The sequence below is a fragment of the Mixophyes fleayi genome, chromosome 5, assembly GCF_038048845.1.
Source record: "Mixophyes fleayi isolate aMixFle1 chromosome 5, aMixFle1.hap1, whole genome shotgun sequence".
NCBI classification, from domain to species: domain Eukaryota; kingdom Metazoa; phylum Chordata; class Amphibia; order Anura; family Limnodynastidae; genus Mixophyes; species Mixophyes fleayi.
In genome coordinates, this window is record NC_134406.1 from 114,364,605 (window position 1) to 114,384,163 (window position 19,559).

Below are 19,559 nucleotides of genomic sequence, written 5' to 3' on the forward strand. Positions count from 1 at the left end.
GAACTACAGGGCCCAGCAAGCCAGGAATGTCAGGGCATGTTGGCACTTGTGGTTCTCCAAGCACCAGCATGGCCACACTGTTTTTTATCTCCCTGTAAAGACACTTACTTTCCCATTTGGTTTGAGGACCGTAGATGTTGATCAATCTCAGGTCGTGTCCTCTCAGGTTGACATCCAAAATCATACATCTACCAGCCGACCTACTCTGGTCTCTTGCAAAAAATAAAAAATCAGCCTCAATAGTGCTGAAAAAATGCTATGCAATGAGCTTGTTCGAACAGAATGGATGCCACATTAATGATGGCAAACATTATGGGCTGGGAAGCCATCCTTCTGAGTTATACAAGTAGGACTCAGATTAATTCTTCTTTGCCCGTTTGGTGGAGTCCTCTTCTGATGAACCCATCTCTTTACACTTATGCCCGAAGGGACATTCTCACTGTCAGAGAGGGAAATTTCTACATTGTACATCAATCAATTTGGCCTTTCCAAGATTTTCTTGCCTTTTGCAGTCATCCAGCAATTCATCCGATTTTATTCTCAGGGAAACAGGTTCTTTCAAATCCTCAGAATGTACTGGATCATCTGGGCCTTTGCTAGCACTTTGCAACTGGCTGGAGAGGCCTTTTGTGTTTTCAGACTGGGTAACATCCACTTGCTGTGATTTCCTTCATCTTGTTTTAAACACAGAGGAAATCTAACAGCAAGTCTAATTAAATCCTCCTGTCGCTTCAGGTGTTGGACCCACAAAACATCAAAAGATCTAATTAATATGAGATTAACATGGGTCATTTCTTCAGAAGGATGCAGAATACACATTTCCTCCACTTGAGAATTCCCAAAGAAAGTTACAAAACCCCAAACAAGTAATTTCCCTACCACAAAATACACAAAAAACTTCCTAAACAAATGCTTATTGCATCAGCTATATAGCTCAGAAATAATACATTTCCTCTAGCAAAGACAGCAAACACAAAACAAATTTTCTCCCATGGTCTCAGAAATAAAGATATGTCATTTACCAACATACACAGAATATCACATACACAGAATATCCAAAATAAGCACATGTGCAATTATATAAATAAGCGCCATGCGCTATTTCCTTTAAATAAATTTATACCATAAGTTATTTATAAGTGATCCAATCACACTATCCCGTTAGAATCTGTGCCTCTGAGTAGAGTAGTGTTGAGCTAGACAGGCCCGGGGATCCTATACTTCTCTCTAGAACCGTGACAAATGAAATATAACTTACAATCTGCAAATTGGAAAGTCTTCAAACACAACTGAACATTACATCCATATGTGCTAAACTATTGTCACAAAGTTGGAAGCACATAATTCTCTAGACAGTCAGGTCATTGATTTTGGAGAAGCCGGCACATATGGCGGAGCGTAACCCAGCCGTGCCGAAGGACATGCAATGTTGTAGCATTAAGATTTCCCTTCACTGGAACGAAGGGGCACAGGCCAAATCATGAAAAACAGCTCCAGGATATTATTCTGCCTTCACCAGATTTTACAGTTGTCATTACGCATTTGGATAAGAAGCGTTCTCCTGGCATATGCCAAACCCAGATTCATCTATGAAACTGAGAGATGGTGAAGTGTGATTAGTCACTACAGAGAACACATTTCTACTGCTCCAGAGTCGAATGGTGGGGTGCTTTGCACCACTCCAGTTCATGTTTGTCATTACTGTATGGTGATCTGAGGTTTGTGTGGCTGATTGCCTATGGAAACACAATCCATGAAGCTGTTCTTGTGTTGGCATTGCTTCCAAAAGCAGTAAGGAACTCGGTAGTGAGTGTTGCAAAAGAGGACAGACTAATTTTACATGACTATTTTTTACATGGTAAGCACTTCAGAACTCAGAGTTCCCATTCTGTGAGCTTTTGTGGCCTACTGCTTCATGGCTGAGCTGTCGTTGTACTCAGGGGCTGATTAAGGGTTCAGGCCACCCTAGGCTAATACACCCGTAGCGCAACCCCACCCCACAGGAAAATTCAGGAATATTTTCCAGCAAACAAATTTAGACCGATTCTCTTACCTGTTCTTGCTTTTCTTTCAGACTTGTTCTTGCAACTTTGTTGTTGTTTACCAGCTTCTGGAAAGTTGGTATCCTGTTCTGAAAATGTGCAAACATTACAAACCCTCATTGACTAGGCTCTTTAGAGAGCATCCTCATGAACGCCATACAATACAGAGATCATACCCCCCCCCCCCACGAGCGGCCAATTCATGACCCCCCAGCCATGTCATCACAGCACAACGGCCAATTCATGACTCCTCTGCACACTGTCCCCTCAAAACACACTCTGTCCTCCTTTCTGCACTCTGTACCCCTCATATCACACTCTGCCCCCCTTTCTGCACACGCTCTGTCCCCCTTCAAAACACACTGTTCCCCTTTCTGCATGCTTTTTTAGAATAGGAGCAATGAGTGGAAATGTAGGGAAGACATGAACCCAGGCGAAATGTACAAGGAATTTTGTGCTGAGCGAAGAACATGGGTACCATGCTATTTTTTTCTTGTTGTCATTAAATCCACTTGAGGAAGCCAGAATTTTCTTATTAGTAGCTAAAACACTTCCTGATGTAGAGACCATTCTCCTGGATCAAATCTGTTTTCAGCTAATGTAATTGGCTATTATGTTCTGTTTGCCAGCTACATTGAATGCTGAGAGGGACATTGTAATGGCTGCCATTGAGGATTGAAGAAGAAAATATGCTATGTTTTGTATTATTTTTGCTGTACTAGACCAGGGGGTAAATGTATGAACCTGCGATTTTTTTCAACTCGCCGTAAATCGGCGACTTTGCAGGTAAAATTTAAAGCGGCGATGGCCTGTAAAGGCAAACTTTATCATCATATTTTTACGTTGTGAAATACAGCCTTGACTTGGAACTCAGGCGATATGCAGGCTTTCTGGTTTCCAATCCTTCTCAGTGCATTATAGCTGACTGCTTACCACTCTTTCTGGGTACTGGATACAGTTGTTTTTTTTAACTCAACAGTAAGAGACTGACTGATTACACTAAAAATAATAATCATAATAATAATCTTTGTAACAAATAGCTTTTTATCCCAATACTTTTCTTTCTCCCATTATTTTATTTTGGATTTAATTGGCACAGAATGGTGGATACCTAGCTCTAGGAGACAAACACTGGGGCACCTTTGTATTCAGCAAAGCAGGGGATAATATTTCCTATAATATTCATCTCTTATTTTGAAACAGAACTGAGAAATGAAACAGTAGATTCAGTTATATTATATGGCCACATACAGTCAAATTACTCTGCAGATTCTGAAGATTTTTGTTTATTATTTTTTACATTTTAAAAGTTCTGTTAAAACTGCTTTTGTTAATAAGTAAATATATATTACAGTTCTCTGCTGATGGCATGCATTTGAAGGATTGAAACTTACCATCATAAATGTAATTGGGATTCAGGAGCTGTTCAAAGAAAATAAATGGTATATTTTACTATTAAAATAACATAAAATACAGCTTCACATGTTAAACCAACATATTTTATTGCTTTTTTCAAGTGTTTATGTCAAGCTAACAACAGTTATAAAGGCATCGGAACCCTGTCCACTGCTATACAAAACAGTACTATATACAATACTATATATTAATATTTTAATAATGACAATTAAATGATAATCACAGGAACTTCTACACTACATTATACAAATGTGGACAAAAACATTGGCACCCTTGCAGTTTTTTCTAATACACCATTTCTTCCAGGAAATTGTTAAAATTAAAAATATTTTGGTATCCACATATGTATTTCTTTAGTGGAAAAAAACACAAAAAGCAGGAACATTTACTAAACCATAGATTATTCCACACACAGATCCTTAAGTGGGCTGTACAAAATTATTGACATGTTTTATAAGTAGTTAGAGATAATTAGATATGAAACAGCATACTCTCCTTCACTTTGAACCTGAACTCACATGTATGCTGTCAGTTCATTATTTGACTTTGGTACGAAATCCTGGACTGGCTGAACACGTCTTTTTTCTTTTTTTTTTTTTTTTAATCATGCCTTGGACTACGTCAGGTCATGAAAAAAAAGAGTATAAGGACTTAGATTGGTAGTAAGGGCAGTCTGTGCTGGACTATGTTGGATAGAAGAAAAAAATATATTTAGGATTTAATGGTCTGATTTTTTTTTAACAAGCACCTGGGTGAGTGTGTGTTTATTTTGTTCAATTAAAATTTATTTACGTAATAAGTTTAAATGTATATATTTCAAACTTATTTTTTGTCCATTACACGGTGATCGTTAGAGTGTCATTATAGCCATTTCTAGGATCCCAAGAATAGCTTCAGTAGCATTGAGGTTTGCTATTTAATTTGCAAAGGAGTGGGCTTATCGCTCATTTAAAAAATAAACAAAACACTTTACTAAAAATAAATCAAATACATTTTGTTTAACCAGCACAGAGATGATTTCTTTTCTTCTTCATGCTGTTCAATTTCAGTAGCTGGACAGCTCATATTGAAGTTTAGAAAGAAGGACATTGCTGGTTTACTTTCCTTAGCAACCGCTGCTCACCACTTAACACCCAAATATACATTTTCTACAGATCACTGTTGAATGCTTGTATACTGCTGTTTATTGAATTACCGCAGCAGTCAGAAGCAATAAGAGGACACCTAGATATGACAGCTTGTTTAGTTTACTGATATCTGATAACACTGTCTTAGTAGCAAGTGTTAGAACTGAACAAGATGTTCAATATCTAGTAATTTATCAACAGAGAGGCACTGTTAGTTTTTGAGACAGGATAACAATGTGGTGATTGGGGCAGTATCATATTTCAAGGAATGATGCAGAACAACAGTGTGGGGATTGGCGTAGCATACAGTTCAGACAGTTGGAGCAGTATAATTTCTGGTGGCTCTTACTAAAGGTGGGTGGAGCAGTATGATCAGGCATAACATTACATCTAGTATAGCCAACACTTTTTTTATTCACATTTTCTTCAGAGCTAGATGAGTTCTGCAAAGAAGAGTTGGAAAATATTCCTAGATCAAGAATAGAAAGACTCTTAGCTGTCTACAAAAAAACATTTGCATGTGTAATTTTTGCCAAAGGATGTGTTACTAAGTACTGAATGACAGGTGCCTAAAGATTTATATATGAAATGTTTTATTTTTTCTATCTATGCAAGTAAACAGTAATTGTGCATTTGAATGTGAAAAAATATGTCATACTTAATGGTGTACCCCACAGAGGATGTGTTCGCTTTTTTGTGGTTATATAAAACATGCAATTTGACTTGGGGTGCCAAAACTCTCATACAACTGTTTAAAAGATTTAAATAACCCTGCTAGGTATGTATGGTTCATTGTAAAAGTTTAGTCTATGTAGGATACTATGGGCCTGAGTCATTAAAGAGTGCAAGCAAAAAAATTAGTAAATTTGATCCTGGACAAACCATATTACAATGCAAGGGGTGCAAATTAGTGTATTATTTTGCACAGAAGGAAAATACTGACTGCTTTTTCATGTAGCACACAAATACTTGATAACTTTATTTGTATAATGATAGTTAAAGTAGATCTAGGACATGCCTTACCCCAACTATAAATCTGTCCCCACAGTTTACCTCCCCCTTCAGTGCAACATGGTTTTGCCAAGATGCCAAATTACTCTTTTTTTTGCCTTTGCTCTCCTTAATGAATCAGGCCCTATAGATCTGGATGTGCAGAGTTGGTTGGCATGGTAATGTAAGTAACAGTTGGTGTGAAGTACTGAGGAAGTCATTACATTTTACTGACATAATAGAACATGTGATAGTTATGACACTGGCTGAAAAAAATAACATTATATGAAATAATTCAATATAACTATAGCAGTAAATAAAATTGGAGTGGAGATAAAGTGGATATAAATAATTATTACATTTAAAGATGTAACGCCCCCCTGTGCATTATATGGGCCTCGCGGATGGGGTGTAGCCAGGGTGTCTAAAGAGAGCAGTGACTCAGGCTGGTTGCTATGCTGACAAGGCACACAAGCCAGCTAGAGTGAGAAGAAGGAGGAGGGGCTGTCAGCAAGGGTGTCCTGTCTTCACTAGGAATATCACTGACTGGTATTGGTGCTACTAAACTGGGAGGCGCGGAGTCTAACACACCACTGGTGTTCACCAGGGACCCCCGCAAGGAAGTTTGGGCTTAGCTGTGTGTGATGCGCAGGTCGCGGTTCTCCCAGATAGTTACCAGAGCAGTGAATGGAGAGTAGTCAGACAGGCCGAGTCGAAACCAGAGGAGCGCAGTACCACAGAGAGAAGGCAAAGAGTAATCGGGAACGGTCCAAGGGTCAATACAGACCCAAAGCAGTGGGGAGAGGAAAGTTCTAGACTTCTGAGGGAGAGAGATCCCTGTGTTTGCATAGACTGAGAGAGAAAAATAGGGACAGAATGAAAATCGGACAAAGTGATATATAAGCAGATTAAAAGTGAAGTAAGTGTAAGAAGAGAAGAAGATAAGGAGTGAGCCAAAGAGAGGTGTGAGTAAAAAGGAAAGTACTGAAAACAAATAAGCAGTATAGAGATCTGTGACATCACACTAAACAGACTGAGCTATGTACTGAGAACAGTGTGAGAGGAGAGAAAATAGAGAGGTCTGTGAATACACACAAAAGAGACCGTGTAATACAAAAGATCATCAGTTTATTTGGCGTGAAAAAGTAATTTATGGGCCCCAACCACGTGCACCACTTCTACTAAATTCCTGTGCACATTTCAACCCAGGACTGAGTGTAAAATATGGTAACGTTACCAGGGATAATATTGGTGCACCAAATGTTTTAGTTAAATGTTAATGTTATGTGATTTACCTGAAAAATTTGGGTGCCCTCGCGGGGGGCGGCGGCGGCGGCAGGGGGGACGCGGCTCGGATGGCCCCGACCCCCGCAGGGCGCACTTCCTCCGCGGCGGTGCGCCGCGACCGGCTCCGGGCCGGCTGGGAAGGCCTGGGGGGGAAGGTGGCCGGGAGGAGCGTCGGGGCCCCCTCGGGGTTGCGGCGTCGCCGCCCGGCGTTACAGTTACAGGGGGGTGCTCGGTCGTTGGAGAGAAGAAAATGTAGAACCCCAAAAGAGAAGGGGATTGCTGCATACAGCTGTGTGGCTGCGTATACAGAGGGGAGAAGTGCCCAATCCAAGAGAGGGGGGCACAGAGCCCAGTTGCTGGAGGGAACAATGCGAAAAAAGTGTCAAGGGAGAAGGTATCCACGCAGAGGAGCAGTTGAGAGTTACACAGCATTGATGAAAAACTGCAGGCTCAAGGAAGATGTTTGTCTGTCAGCATCAATGGAAGTGCCCCTGCAGAGGAAGGATGAACTGCAGTGAAGTATGTAATACTGGAGTGTAGGAGACATGTGAACTGTCTTATTACATCTTGATACATGTTTAAGATAAGTGCAGGAGGAACATAGAGAAATTTATACTGAAACCATATATGAAATGACTAAGAACTGTACGGGAGTGAGAAAAGAGCTGTATATATTTTCTTTATGTCTTTGAAACCAAGAATGTGCTGGAGTGCAGAGAAGTGTAAATAAATAGTTTATTCTAAAATATAGAGATGGTCTGGCTCCCAATTTATTCAGACATTTGATTGCACTGCGGCACCAAGTTACATCACCTGTGTCCCATCAAAGAAATTCATAAAAATAACCTGCATGTGCGGAACCTCTGATCATCTATATCAGGGGTGGGCAAACCTGTCCTCAAGGGCCATATCCAGTTCATGTTTTTAGGATTTCTTTAATCATGTACAGCTGAGTTAATCTATTTGGCTGGGTCAGTAATTATCCCACCTGTTTCTACAGACAGAAATCCTAAAAACATGAACTGGATATGGCCCTTGAGGACAGGTTTGCCCACCCCTGATCTATATCCATGCCCAGCAGCTAGCCATGGTTAAAGAGGGAGGTGTCCTGCCTACACTGTGCACCTCAACACTACACACAGTAGTTACAAGGGGGTTACAAAGATGCTGCCAAATATCAAATAAACCTATTGAAACAGAGTATGTATCTGTATATATCTCAAGGAACCTGGTAACATTTACCTCATGCAGAGTTGATGCAATTTACGCCAAACAAAAGTGAAAATTGTGTCTGAAAAAAATATGAAACTAACTTATCTTAATTAGGGGTGTGCACCGGCCCCTTTTAGTGTTTTGGGTTCTGATTAGCTTGAGGTTTTGGGTTCTGATTTTTTTTTAAAAAAAGCATAAAAAGTGCTAAAATCCAGTTTTTGGGTTTTTTTTTCACTCCTACGCTATTATTAACCTCAATAACATTCAATAACAATCATTTCCACTAATTTCAAGTCTATTCTGAACACCTCACACCTCACAATATTGTTTTTAGGCCAAAAGGTTGCACCGAGGTAGCTGGATGTCTAAGCTAAGCGACACAAGTGGGCGGCACAAATGCGTGGCCCATCTAGTAGTGGCACTGCAGTGGCAGACAGGATGGAAGTTTGAAAAACTAGGCCCCAAAGAGCACATAATGCCAAAAAAAGAGGTGCAATATGAAATTGTCCTTGGGCCCTCCCACCTACCCTTATGTTGTTGAAATAGGACATGCACACTTGAACAAACCAATCATTTCAGCGACAGGGCCTACCAAACAACTGTGGCTGAAATGATTGGTTTGTTTGGGCCCCCACACAAAAAAAGCTATTCATCTCTCCCTGTACAAACTAAACTGGCTCTACTGAGGCAAGATGTCGTCCTCATCCTCATCCCCTGATTCCTCGCCCCCTTCAGTGTGTACTTCCTCATCCTCACACGTTATCAATTCGTCCCCGCTGGACTTCACAATCACAGGTCCTTCTGTAGTCTCTGGAGGCCAGTGCTGGTCTTGATTGAAGAATTGATAATTCATTTTTATGATCATCTTCTCAAAGTTTTGCTGAAGCAACCTCCTTAGCCGCTCACTGACCAGGTTCCTCGCTGCACTAAAAACTCTTTCGGAGTACACACTGGAGGGGGGTCAAGTCAGGTTAAATAGAGCCAGTTTGTACAGGGGCTTCCAAACTGCCTTTTTTTCCTGCCAGTAAGAATAAGGACTGTCTGACATGTCTACATGGATGGTGTCAGCAAAGTAATCCTCCACCATTTTTTCAATGGTGACAGCATCCAATGCAGCGACAGTAGACATGTCAGCAATGGTTGGCAGGTCCTTCAGTCCGGACTAGATGTTGTCTGCATCCCCGCCAGCGGGTTGTTTCGGAAATCTCAGCTGTTTCCTCGCAGTCACAGGTGTGGAAGAAAATGAAGGAGGAGCTGTTGGCATATCACGGTCCTCTTCAGAGGACAATCTCCTGACCAGCAGGTCTTTGCACCGCTGTAGACTTGTGTCCGCCGTAAACAGAGACACATCATACGCTTTAAACCAAAGATCGAGCACGGTGGCCAGAATGTATTCCTCTGACTTTAAAAGAGTGACCACCCTCGGATCCTGGCAAAGCGTACAAAGGGCTTCATCCACAAGAGCTACATGCTTTGTGGAATCGCAATGCTTTAACAGCTCCTCCCTCACTTTCTCCAGCTGCTTTTGCAACAGCCTGATCAGGGGAATCACCTGACTCAAGCTGGCAGTGTCGGAACTGACTTCTCGTGTGGCAAGTTCAAACGGCTGGAGAACCTTGCACAACACGGAAATCAGTCTCCACTGCGCTTGACTCAGGCGCATCCCCACTCCTTTGCCTATGTCGTAGGTGGCTGTGTAGGCTTGAATGGCCTTTTGCTGCTCCTTCATCCTCTGCAGCATATAGAGGGTGGAATTCCAGCGCGTCACAACCTCTTGTTTGAGGTGATGGCAGGGCAGGTTCAGCCTTTTTTGATGTTGTTCGAGTCTGCGGTAGGCAGTGGCAGAATGCCGAAAGTGTCCAGCAATTTTGCGGGCCACCGCAAGCATATCCTGCACACCCCTGTCACTTTTCAGGTAATGCTGCACCACCAAATTTATTGTGTGGGCAAAACATGGGACGTGCTGGAAATTGCCCATATGTAATGCCCGCACAATGTTACTGGCGTTGTCTGACACCACAAATCCCCAGGAGAGTGTAAGTGGGGTAAGCCACTACAAGATTATTTCCCTCAGTTTCTCTAAGAGGTTGTCAGCGTTGTGCCTCTTATTAAAACCGGTGATACACAACGTTGCCTGCCTTGGAACGAGCAGGCATTGTGGAGATGCTGCTACTGATGCAGCTGCTGCTGTTGCTGTGGAAGGCGATGCATCTACCCAGTGGGCTGTCACAGTCATATAGTCCTTAGTTTGCCCTGAACCACTTGTCCACATGTCCGTGGTTAAGTGGACAGTGGGTACAACCGCATTTTTCATAGCACTGAGGACACTTTTTCGTACTTCTCTGTACATCCCGGGTATCATCTGCCTAGTGAAGTGGAATCTCAACGGGATTTGGTACCGGGGACACAATACCTCCATCAACCGTCTAAATCCCACTCCACTGATGGCGGACACCGGACGCACGTCTAACACCAACATAGCTGTTACGGCCGCAGTTACCCGTTTTGCCATAGGATGATTACTGTCGTACTTCGTGCTCATGGCAAATGACTGTTGTACGGTCAACTGTTTAGTGAAAGACGTAGCGTTCTTACGACTTCCCCTCTGGGAAGATGACCGACTACCAGCAACAGCAGCAGCGGCAGTAGTAGGCGTACCGCTGCAGGATCTTCCGGAAGAATCCCGGTTTGAAGAGGACTCATGCCGGTGACATGGCCTGCAGGACTATCTCTGATCGAGGTCGTGGAGGAAATTGACGAGGAGGGTGTTGCTGGTGTGGATACAACAGGACCAAGGGATTTAGGTGTCCCTGGACTGCTGACGGTCCTAGCCACAGGTCCTGAACTAAACACTGAATTATGAAGGTTCTTCAGGTGACGTATAAGGGAGGATGTCCCTAGGTGGCCAAGATCCTTACCCCTGCTTATTTGAGCTTTACATAAGCTACATATGGCCATACATTTGTTGTCCGGATTGGGATAGAAATAACTCCAGACCGAAGAGGTGGATTTTTTGGTCTTCTGACCAGGCATGACGATGGGCTTTTTCATCCCATGGACAACAACTGTTTCCCCTCCTGGTGCCTCATTTAAGATAACCACATCAGCATCCTCCTTGTCAAGTTCTTCCTAAGCGCCAGCTACATCAATATCCTCCTCCCGGTGTACAACATTCACACCTTCATTAGCCAAATCTGTAACTGGACTGTGGGTGATCCTTCCAGCATATGCAGAGGGCGTGCTGCAAATGGTGGAAGGAGCCACTTCTTCCCGTACAGTGATGGGAAGGTCAGGCTTCGCAACCACCAACACCCTTGGACTCGCCTTGGGGATTTGTGATGCCATCTCTTTAGAAGGCAGAGTTGTTTGCTGTGTTGTTGATGACAGCTTAAGTCTCTTAAATTTTTTAGAGAGGGGGGAGGAGGAGGGCTTAGATCCTTGGGTGAAGCTGAACCACTAGTCATGAACACGGGCCAGGGCCTAAGCCGTTCCTTGCCACTCCGTGTCGTAAATGGCATATTGGCAAGTTTACGTTTCTACTAATATTTCTGGACTGCAGGAACAGTGAACGTATTTATATATTGCAGTACTAATATTTCTGCACTGCAGGAACAGTGAACGTATTTATATATTGCAGTACTAATATTTCTGGACTGCAGGAACAGTGAACGTAGTAAAATATTGCTGTACTAATATTTCTGGACTGCAGGAACAGTGAACGTATTTATATATTGCAGTACTAATATTTCTGGACTGCAGGAACAGTGAACGTAGTAAAATATTGCAGTACTAATATTTCTTGACTGTAGGAACAGTGAACGTATTTATATATTGCAGTACTAATATTTCTGGACTGCAGGAACAGTGAACGTATTTATATATTGCAGTACTAATATTTCTTGACTGCAGGAACAGTGAACGTATTTTTATATATTGCAGTACTAATATTTCTTGACTGCAGGAACAGTAAACGTAGTTTAATATTGCAGTACTAATATTTCTTGACAGCAGGAGCAGTGAACGTAGTAAAATATTGCAGTACTAATATTTCTGGACTGCAGGAACAGTGAACGTATTTATATATTGCAGTACTAATATTTCTGGACTGCAGGAACAGTGAACGTATTTATATATTGCAGTACTAATATTTCTGGACTGCAGGAACAGTGAACGTATTTATATATTGCAGTAGAATTTTTTTTATACTTTTTTGTATAATTTTTGTATCATTTTTTTTTTTTTTTTTTATAATTTTTTAATAACAAAGGACTTAGCAGGACAGAGCACAGGACACAGCACCACTGGACTCAGCAGGACAGAGCACAGGACACAGCACCACTGGACTCAGCAGGACAGAGCACTGGACAAAGCACCACTGGACTCAGCAGGACAGAGCACTGGACAAAGCACCACTGAACTGATCAGCAGGACAGAGCACAGGACAAAGTAACCACTGGATTAAGCAGGACAGAGTGACAGGACACAGGACACAGGAGCACCACTACAAACTACAACCTCTTCCCTGATCTGAGCCCGACTTAAGATGGCGGCCGCAAGCGGGGAATTTATGCAATCCGAGTCTCGCGAGATCCGAAGTTTTTTTTTTGTTTTATTTAGGTGAATACATTTGTGAATGATGGTTGTGTGTGTGGTGGTTTTTTTCTGATAAATGTTTTTATTATCAGTATATGTTTCCCCCATGCTAGCAGTATGGATCTTGCACCAGGAGTGAAGCAGCCACAATAGCTATCCTGGCAGGTGTATCTGTGGCTGCTTACTAGTAGGTGCATAAAACATCTTGACTATATTTGGGCATGCCTTCCCCTTCCCCCCCTGTTCCAACTCAGAAATACTTATAGGTCTACAGATAGACTTCAGTAATGAATTGTGCATTGCCATACGTTTTCATTTTTCACTCTGTTAAAATACGCAAGTAGATAGAGATTGTGCGTAAAAATGTAAAAAAAAAAAAAAAAAGTCATGTTTAAGAAATGTACCCCACAGAGAATGTGTTGAGATTTGAAAAGTTCAAATGTATTCTTCAAAAAGGTGAATTGTGACTGAATCACTGATAAATAACTTATGGTATAAATTTATTTAAAGGAAATAGCGCAGGGCGCTTATGTATATAATTGCAAATGTACTTATGTTTGATATTGTATTGCACGTTTTTAGTAGGAATGTATTGGCCAGGAAAGGGATTTGCTTTTGTTTGTAACCTTGCTAGAGGAAATGCATTCATGTCTGAGGTATATGTGTTTGATTTCTGATAAGCATTTGTAAGTCTGTTGTGTAGTCTAGAGCAGTGGTTCCCAAACTGTGTGCCTAGGCTCCCTGGGGTGCCTCGGCGATCTCACAGGGGTGCCTCGGCCAGGGCCAGTGGTAAGCAAGGCAGGGTACTAATTGGTAATTAATTTGGCTTAGGGGTGCCTTCAAAAAATTATGGAGACCCTAAGGGTGCCTTGAACTGAAAAAGTTTGGGATCCACTGGTCTAGAGGATGTCCTCATTAGGCTAAATATGTATATTCAATGTGAGTGACCAACACTTGAACGCATAACAGGGGGCCGTTATCTTAATGTAGGTGCTGTTAGACAATGGAGACAGCACATCTGAAGAAATCAGGGTGATATGGAAGTACAATTGTTAGATGCAAAACTAGATTACATCCTGAGATCTGAGGGAATATTCTAGACGGGTTGGAGCCAGCTAGGTCCAAGGGGCTGGTTTACCCACAGGCAGGAGTTATGACACAACTGTATAAAAAGGTGAGCTGTTTGAGCATGTAATGTATCATTCTGATGTTCCATCTGACCTGACCACTGATACCTTTAATCAGTGGAATTGTCCTTGTCAGGGCAACTGAGCGAAATAAAACATCACTCTTTGCTTCAAGACCCTGCTTGACAACTTCTTCAATATTGCTATAATCTTGTGACCTGCACATTAGATCCTAAATCTAATCCGTTCTCCGGCTGTCTCTGAGGTTTGGACCCAAGCGTTTCCAGTACCACCGTTCTGCCTGCTACCCATGCAGCTCTGGTCAGTGTGATAGGCCAGGGGGGATCCATCCGCAGCAACCCTGATCCATAGTAAGAGGTCCGTAGTTACCAGCCCAAGTGTACCAGCACAGGAATACACTAGCAATGACAGTTACCCAGAAGCAATGTAAGCCCCTCCCTACTGCGTCAAGAGAGCGCATTTGGGATAATGTAAGGGAAGGGTAGCAAAATAAGCCCAGCCGGTTCCCAGAAACAACAGACAGGGTGGCATAGGCGGTCCATCCTGTCACATGAATAATTAAGTAAAGATGCAAAACTGGGGTTGTTAATTTATAAACAAAAAGAAACACAGACTATTACTGTAATACTGCCAGGTAAAGGTCATGTTTTTGTGATAATATTTTACACTCACATAGGGGGTATGTGACTTCCAAAATGCCTTTCTTGTTATTTATGGGGCATGCCCCAGAAACAAATTAGGATGTGGAAAAATAGTGTTTGATGATAAAATTGGCCACTGAGAACTTGAAATAGTACTTGTAGGATATGAAAAATTTTTAGGAATGGCTTTTAGTGTGTACAAACCTACAGTATTTCCAGAAGATTGCTTGACGTGTTGGTTTACTGTTGGGAAGATCACTATAGACTATCAAGACTTTTCAAGAAGTTGGTTGTGGACAAATTCCACAGAGTGGCTAGAGACACATTTTGGCACTCATTGACCCATCCATGTGACAGTAACATTTTATCACTTCAACATTATTTGTTTGCACTCCTATTTAATGTTTTAATTACTGCTTCTAGTAATGTATCCCATATGTTTCGGCTTTTGCTCTTGCTGTTAGTTTCACTCACTACATATTGTGGATTACTTTTCACAAATGCAACTTTATAAGTGACACACCAGGAAGCTGAATAGTTATCACAAGGAGATGTAATATTTCCATATGTATTGGTAAGTGTAAGCTTATTTACAGTGTACTTATATATCAAATAAGGAAGGAATGTAACTTGAGACTTGCTAACCGCATATTAATTTACAATACTCATGAACTGTTATGATACCATTGATATTTTATTGTATTTGTTCAAACGCTACATTGATTGTGGCTTGCTTCTAATATACAAAATAATTTGTTATATCGCAATACAGTTTTATTTAAATTTCAATACACTGAGGTTTTAGCAGGTGAATATTTTATTTAACAAATATTACTACTCAAACCCTGTATTATGCTACATTTGAGGACAACCAACTGTGATATCTAAGTCCTTCACTATAAAAGAAATAAAATGGTAGTAGGAAAACATTTCTAAAGGCTAACAGCCTGAATGTCTTAGTAGGCTACATCTGTCCTGTAAACCACTGGTTGGTTATCCTGAATGCATTTTCTATGGTGGGATAACTGTTATCTACCTGTAATCTGTACTATGTTAGCACAATGTCTTATTTGTTTTCTCACAATTGACAGTGTGGAATCAACATTTTAAATCTTCTAGTGCATAATAAAACTTCTGATATTTACCTTTACAGATACCTTATTGACTTGTTCTTTCGATGATTTACGATAAGTATTTTCCAACATGATTTCTCTTTTGCCTTCTTTCAACCTGTTTTCCGATTTCTTTTGTATTTTTAGTGCTGTATGCCAAGATGATTTTTTTCTGTATAGGCCAATGTAAAATGATGTTAAAAAGACTAATGAACTAAAAAAATTACTAAACAACAAAGATGTTATAGTTATCAACACACATGACAACAATTGGTAAATAGTAATTTACTTGTATTTCAATGTATTTGACGGCATCAGGCAATTTTCTTTACCAATCAAATTACCTTTCCCAGTATTGAAAATGACAGAGCATAGATATGTTCAAAATCAATACATTTAAACAGAGACCTGACCATAACAATTATACCTGCCACAAATTAAATTGAGCAAATTTAAATCCACTGTAACTAATTCAGTTATTAGTATTAGCCATGAAGTCACAGCTCATGAGAATTTCAGATTATAAATTTAATAGGCTGCTATACATTTTTCATAATATTTTATTTAAATGACAGCATTTAGAAGTTATAAAAACATAAAGATCTGGGGCATGTTATCATTATAATAATTTAAACTGAAACAAATAAACATGTGAGGGCGTTCCACATTGCTTTATGAACCAAGAATAAATTTTAGAGACTTAACACTGTCTTTCTTCTCATATACAATTAGAAATTAAACCATCTAGCAATTCTCATTATACTTATTTAACTAATTGTAAGTAATAAGCATTCATACCTCTCCAGACCACTTTAAAATAATCAGTTGTTCAAGGATGATGGGAGCCATCTTTTGTGTACTCTCCAATAGCAACTTACTGCCATTAACCCTCAAGAGCTATTGAAAACTTGAGCAATATACAAGAAGAGCTACTAACATCCCCAAACATTTCATTCTAACATCCCACACATAGTACAAACTCCACAAGGTAATCCACCATTAGCACACCACAACACTCATACCTAATATTTACAACATCAGCTATTAACACTCAGAGCTTTAGACAATATTAACGTTAGAGGTAGTGACATTGACACCCATTCAAAAGTAAAAGCGCTATAAAAGTCACAAACAAGTGCTAAACAGCAAAACGAGTGAGTATAATGCATCCAACCCGAGACCTAAAAAAGGTGCGCCTCTTCCTCCGCCCCCTCTGTCTACCTTCTCCTCTCTCTCAAACAGAACCTAAAAGCACAGAACAGCAGGAACTGAAGATATACCAACACCTGACCAAAAACACAGAGTACCAATAATAAACAAGACAATCAACAACTACCACCAGTCTCCACCGACAAGAATCACTGAAGAACAACACCCGCTTAACCTACAGGTGAACGCCAAGGTAAGCACACAATGACATCCCCACTTCCACACAACAACAGACACAACACTGACAACTCCCTCTACACTGTGCCACGAATACCTTAATCAAATCAAAACCCACAGGGCCAGAACCCTTGTCAACTCTGTCAGGCAGCGACCACGACCACACATCCCACACTCAGAAGCGCAGATGTCCAGGGGTGCCCAACACCCTCACCACTTCTCTATACAGTGCAAGAGGTTATAAGATACTAATAAACCACTCTGAAGTGAGTTCAGTACCATGTTATCCAATCATGTCACTAAGTTACCTATATATTTTATAAATCCTTTATTTGTGTATACATGTAACTACATGGATCTTTTAGTGTGTATGTACATGTGTGTGTATGTGGGTGTGTATGTATAAAGATAGAGATAATGTATGTTTGCATATGTCTGGTATCAGTCTTTCCCATATGTGTGTCTATATGTAAGGAGATGGAGAGGGAGCATGTGTGGATAGTGCATGTATGTGTATGTGTGAGAGACAAGACAGCATGAGTGAGAGAGGCACACAAGGGTGTTTGAGAGAGCACCATAGAGTGTGTGAGAGAGCAAGAGTTTGAGGAGAAAGCGTGAGTGAGAATGGCGTAAAGAACAGGTCAGGTAGCGAGGGTGTGTGTGAAAGCAAGATGGTATGTCTGTAGAGCGAGAGAAAGCATGAGAGCAGGTATATGCATTGGAGAGATAGTGAGGGCATGTGAGTGCAAAACTGTATGTGAGTGAGAGGGAGCATGACAGAACCTGTGTATGAGGTGAGTGAGAGGGAGCATGACAGAACCTGTGTATGAGGTGATTGCGAGTGAGAGAGAGATAGTATGGGTGGAAAAGAGAGCATGGAGAGATAAATAGATGCCAAGAAGGCCTATATTATAGGATAGGTAGGGTTAAATACAATCAGTCTTGATACAGTATTGATTAAGATAGTGTCAGGTTGGATTGCAGGATTACGGTAGTGCTGTGTTAATATTGCAGTGTAGGGTTAAACAGAGTTCATATAAACAGTTTATGTAATATTGTAATTGAAATGTCTATGGCAGAGTTGTGGCAGAGGTTAAATATTTTACTGCAGCAAATACCTGTAAAATGCAGAATGTACAGGAGAGCGCGCTGAAGCAGGTGTTTTCTGTAGGGCACAGGCAGAATAGAGTTAAATTTAAGTCCCAACTACTGTGTTGCTGCTATATCACAGAAATGTTGCATTTATAATGTAAATGTTTTTTCTTTGGCTACAAGATACAATTTAAATTTATGAGCAGTGAACAGCCTGTTATACAGAGGATGCCTCTTATCAAAACATAAAAATCCTCATGTTATCACTCGAACCAAATTCCTGAATGGATTTCATCATAGTACAGCACTCTCATTTCTACATAAGACTGACATGCTTGCCATGGGTAATGGCAATTGGCAGCCAATACAAGAAAAAGACCATAAGATTTTTGTAATATGTAGTTGCATGCACCAAGTCCAGGGTCATCTTCATTACTACCATTAACTAGAATCCCTCTTGAGGCCCATGTACTTCCTAGGTCTAAAATTGATAAATTGCAACTGAAACATTTTTAGTAAATGAAGATGGACTTATTCAGTGAACCACATAAGTGTGAATATTTTTGCATCACCAGCACTCACCTTCTTGACATTGTGTATATGAGGGGGTTCTGGAACCAATATAAAACCCACAATTGCCCTCTTTTACGAGCAGGGACTGGAAAATACCTTCTATACATCTGAACGGTCAAAGTACTTCTTATAAAATCATAAGGCCTCTATTGCCAGTAAAGCAAACATTACAAACTCCAAGATTACTGCACAGTGTTACGGTGTTCCTGCTCTATTTCATCAGCTATATTCCTCCATCTCTGACAGTTTCTGGTGTGGTCTAAATGTTGGCGTTAAAATAACTCACATTCAGTGGCTCTATCCACTGATCTAACCCTATTGGGAAAATGTATTTGGATAATCAAAAGGATCATGTCGTTACCTATACCGATAAGGTAACAGTAATATCCATAATAGCAGGCATGAAATCTTCCTTTAAAGAGGACGCTCTCTGACACCATTTAACTGCAACACGAACCGTAATCCCACATCACTTGAAAACCCATCAATCTATGAATGATTTGCCAAAATTTGTAGAATAGAGCATATGTAGGAATGTATGGCAACCACTTTTGAAGATGAACCACCTAGCAGCGTGTAAGGTGCAGGCCTCCTCTTCAATCAGTTTCACCCAGGGCCGGACTGGGACTAAAAATCAGCCCTGGCATTTAAAGCACACAGGCCCACCTCTGTTGAAAAAAATGTGCGCGACAGTGCAGTGGTGGTGCCGCCAAGGGTGTAGCTACATTATGTTGGGGGCGTGGTCAAAATGGTGCGTTGATACATACATTATAATAAAGCATTACATTTATCAGACCCTCCCCAACCTCATTACGCCACCCCCCCAGATACATTATGACACCCCCAGCCCACTGTACTTATCTATGCTTCTGATGCTGCTGACATTCCTGTAGAGTGAGCAGGGAAGCTCTTAGTTTCACAAGATTAATAAATCTCATGA

General features: G+C 40.9%; 1 protein-coding gene across 7 annotated transcripts in view; it reads right to left on the minus strand.

The window, feature by feature from the left end:
* Positions 1 to 19,559, minus strand: part of TRIO (trio Rho guanine nucleotide exchange factor) — a 535,982-nt gene that overhangs the window by 49,499 nt on the left and 466,924 nt on the right. For 3 of the 7 annotated variants that reach the window (XR_012692805.1, XR_012692804.1, XM_075212722.1), the window contains 3 exons: positions 15,602 to 15,740; positions 3,437 to 3,464; positions 2,054 to 2,131 (listed from right to left, as the gene is read on the minus strand). Coding sequence is in view for 3 of the 7 variants with exons in the window: in XM_075212722.1 (XP_075068823.1) it covers positions 2,054 to 2,131; positions 3,437 to 3,464; positions 15,602 to 15,740 (245 nt within the window). In the remaining 4 variants the exon portion in view is untranslated. Of the gene's footprint in view, positions 1 to 2,053; positions 2,132 to 3,436; positions 3,465 to 15,601; positions 15,741 to 18,072; positions 18,120 to 19,559 lie in introns of those variants that run through there. The other 4 variants (XR_012692806.1, XM_075212724.1, XR_012692807.1 and 1 more) reach the window with 3 other exon arrangements.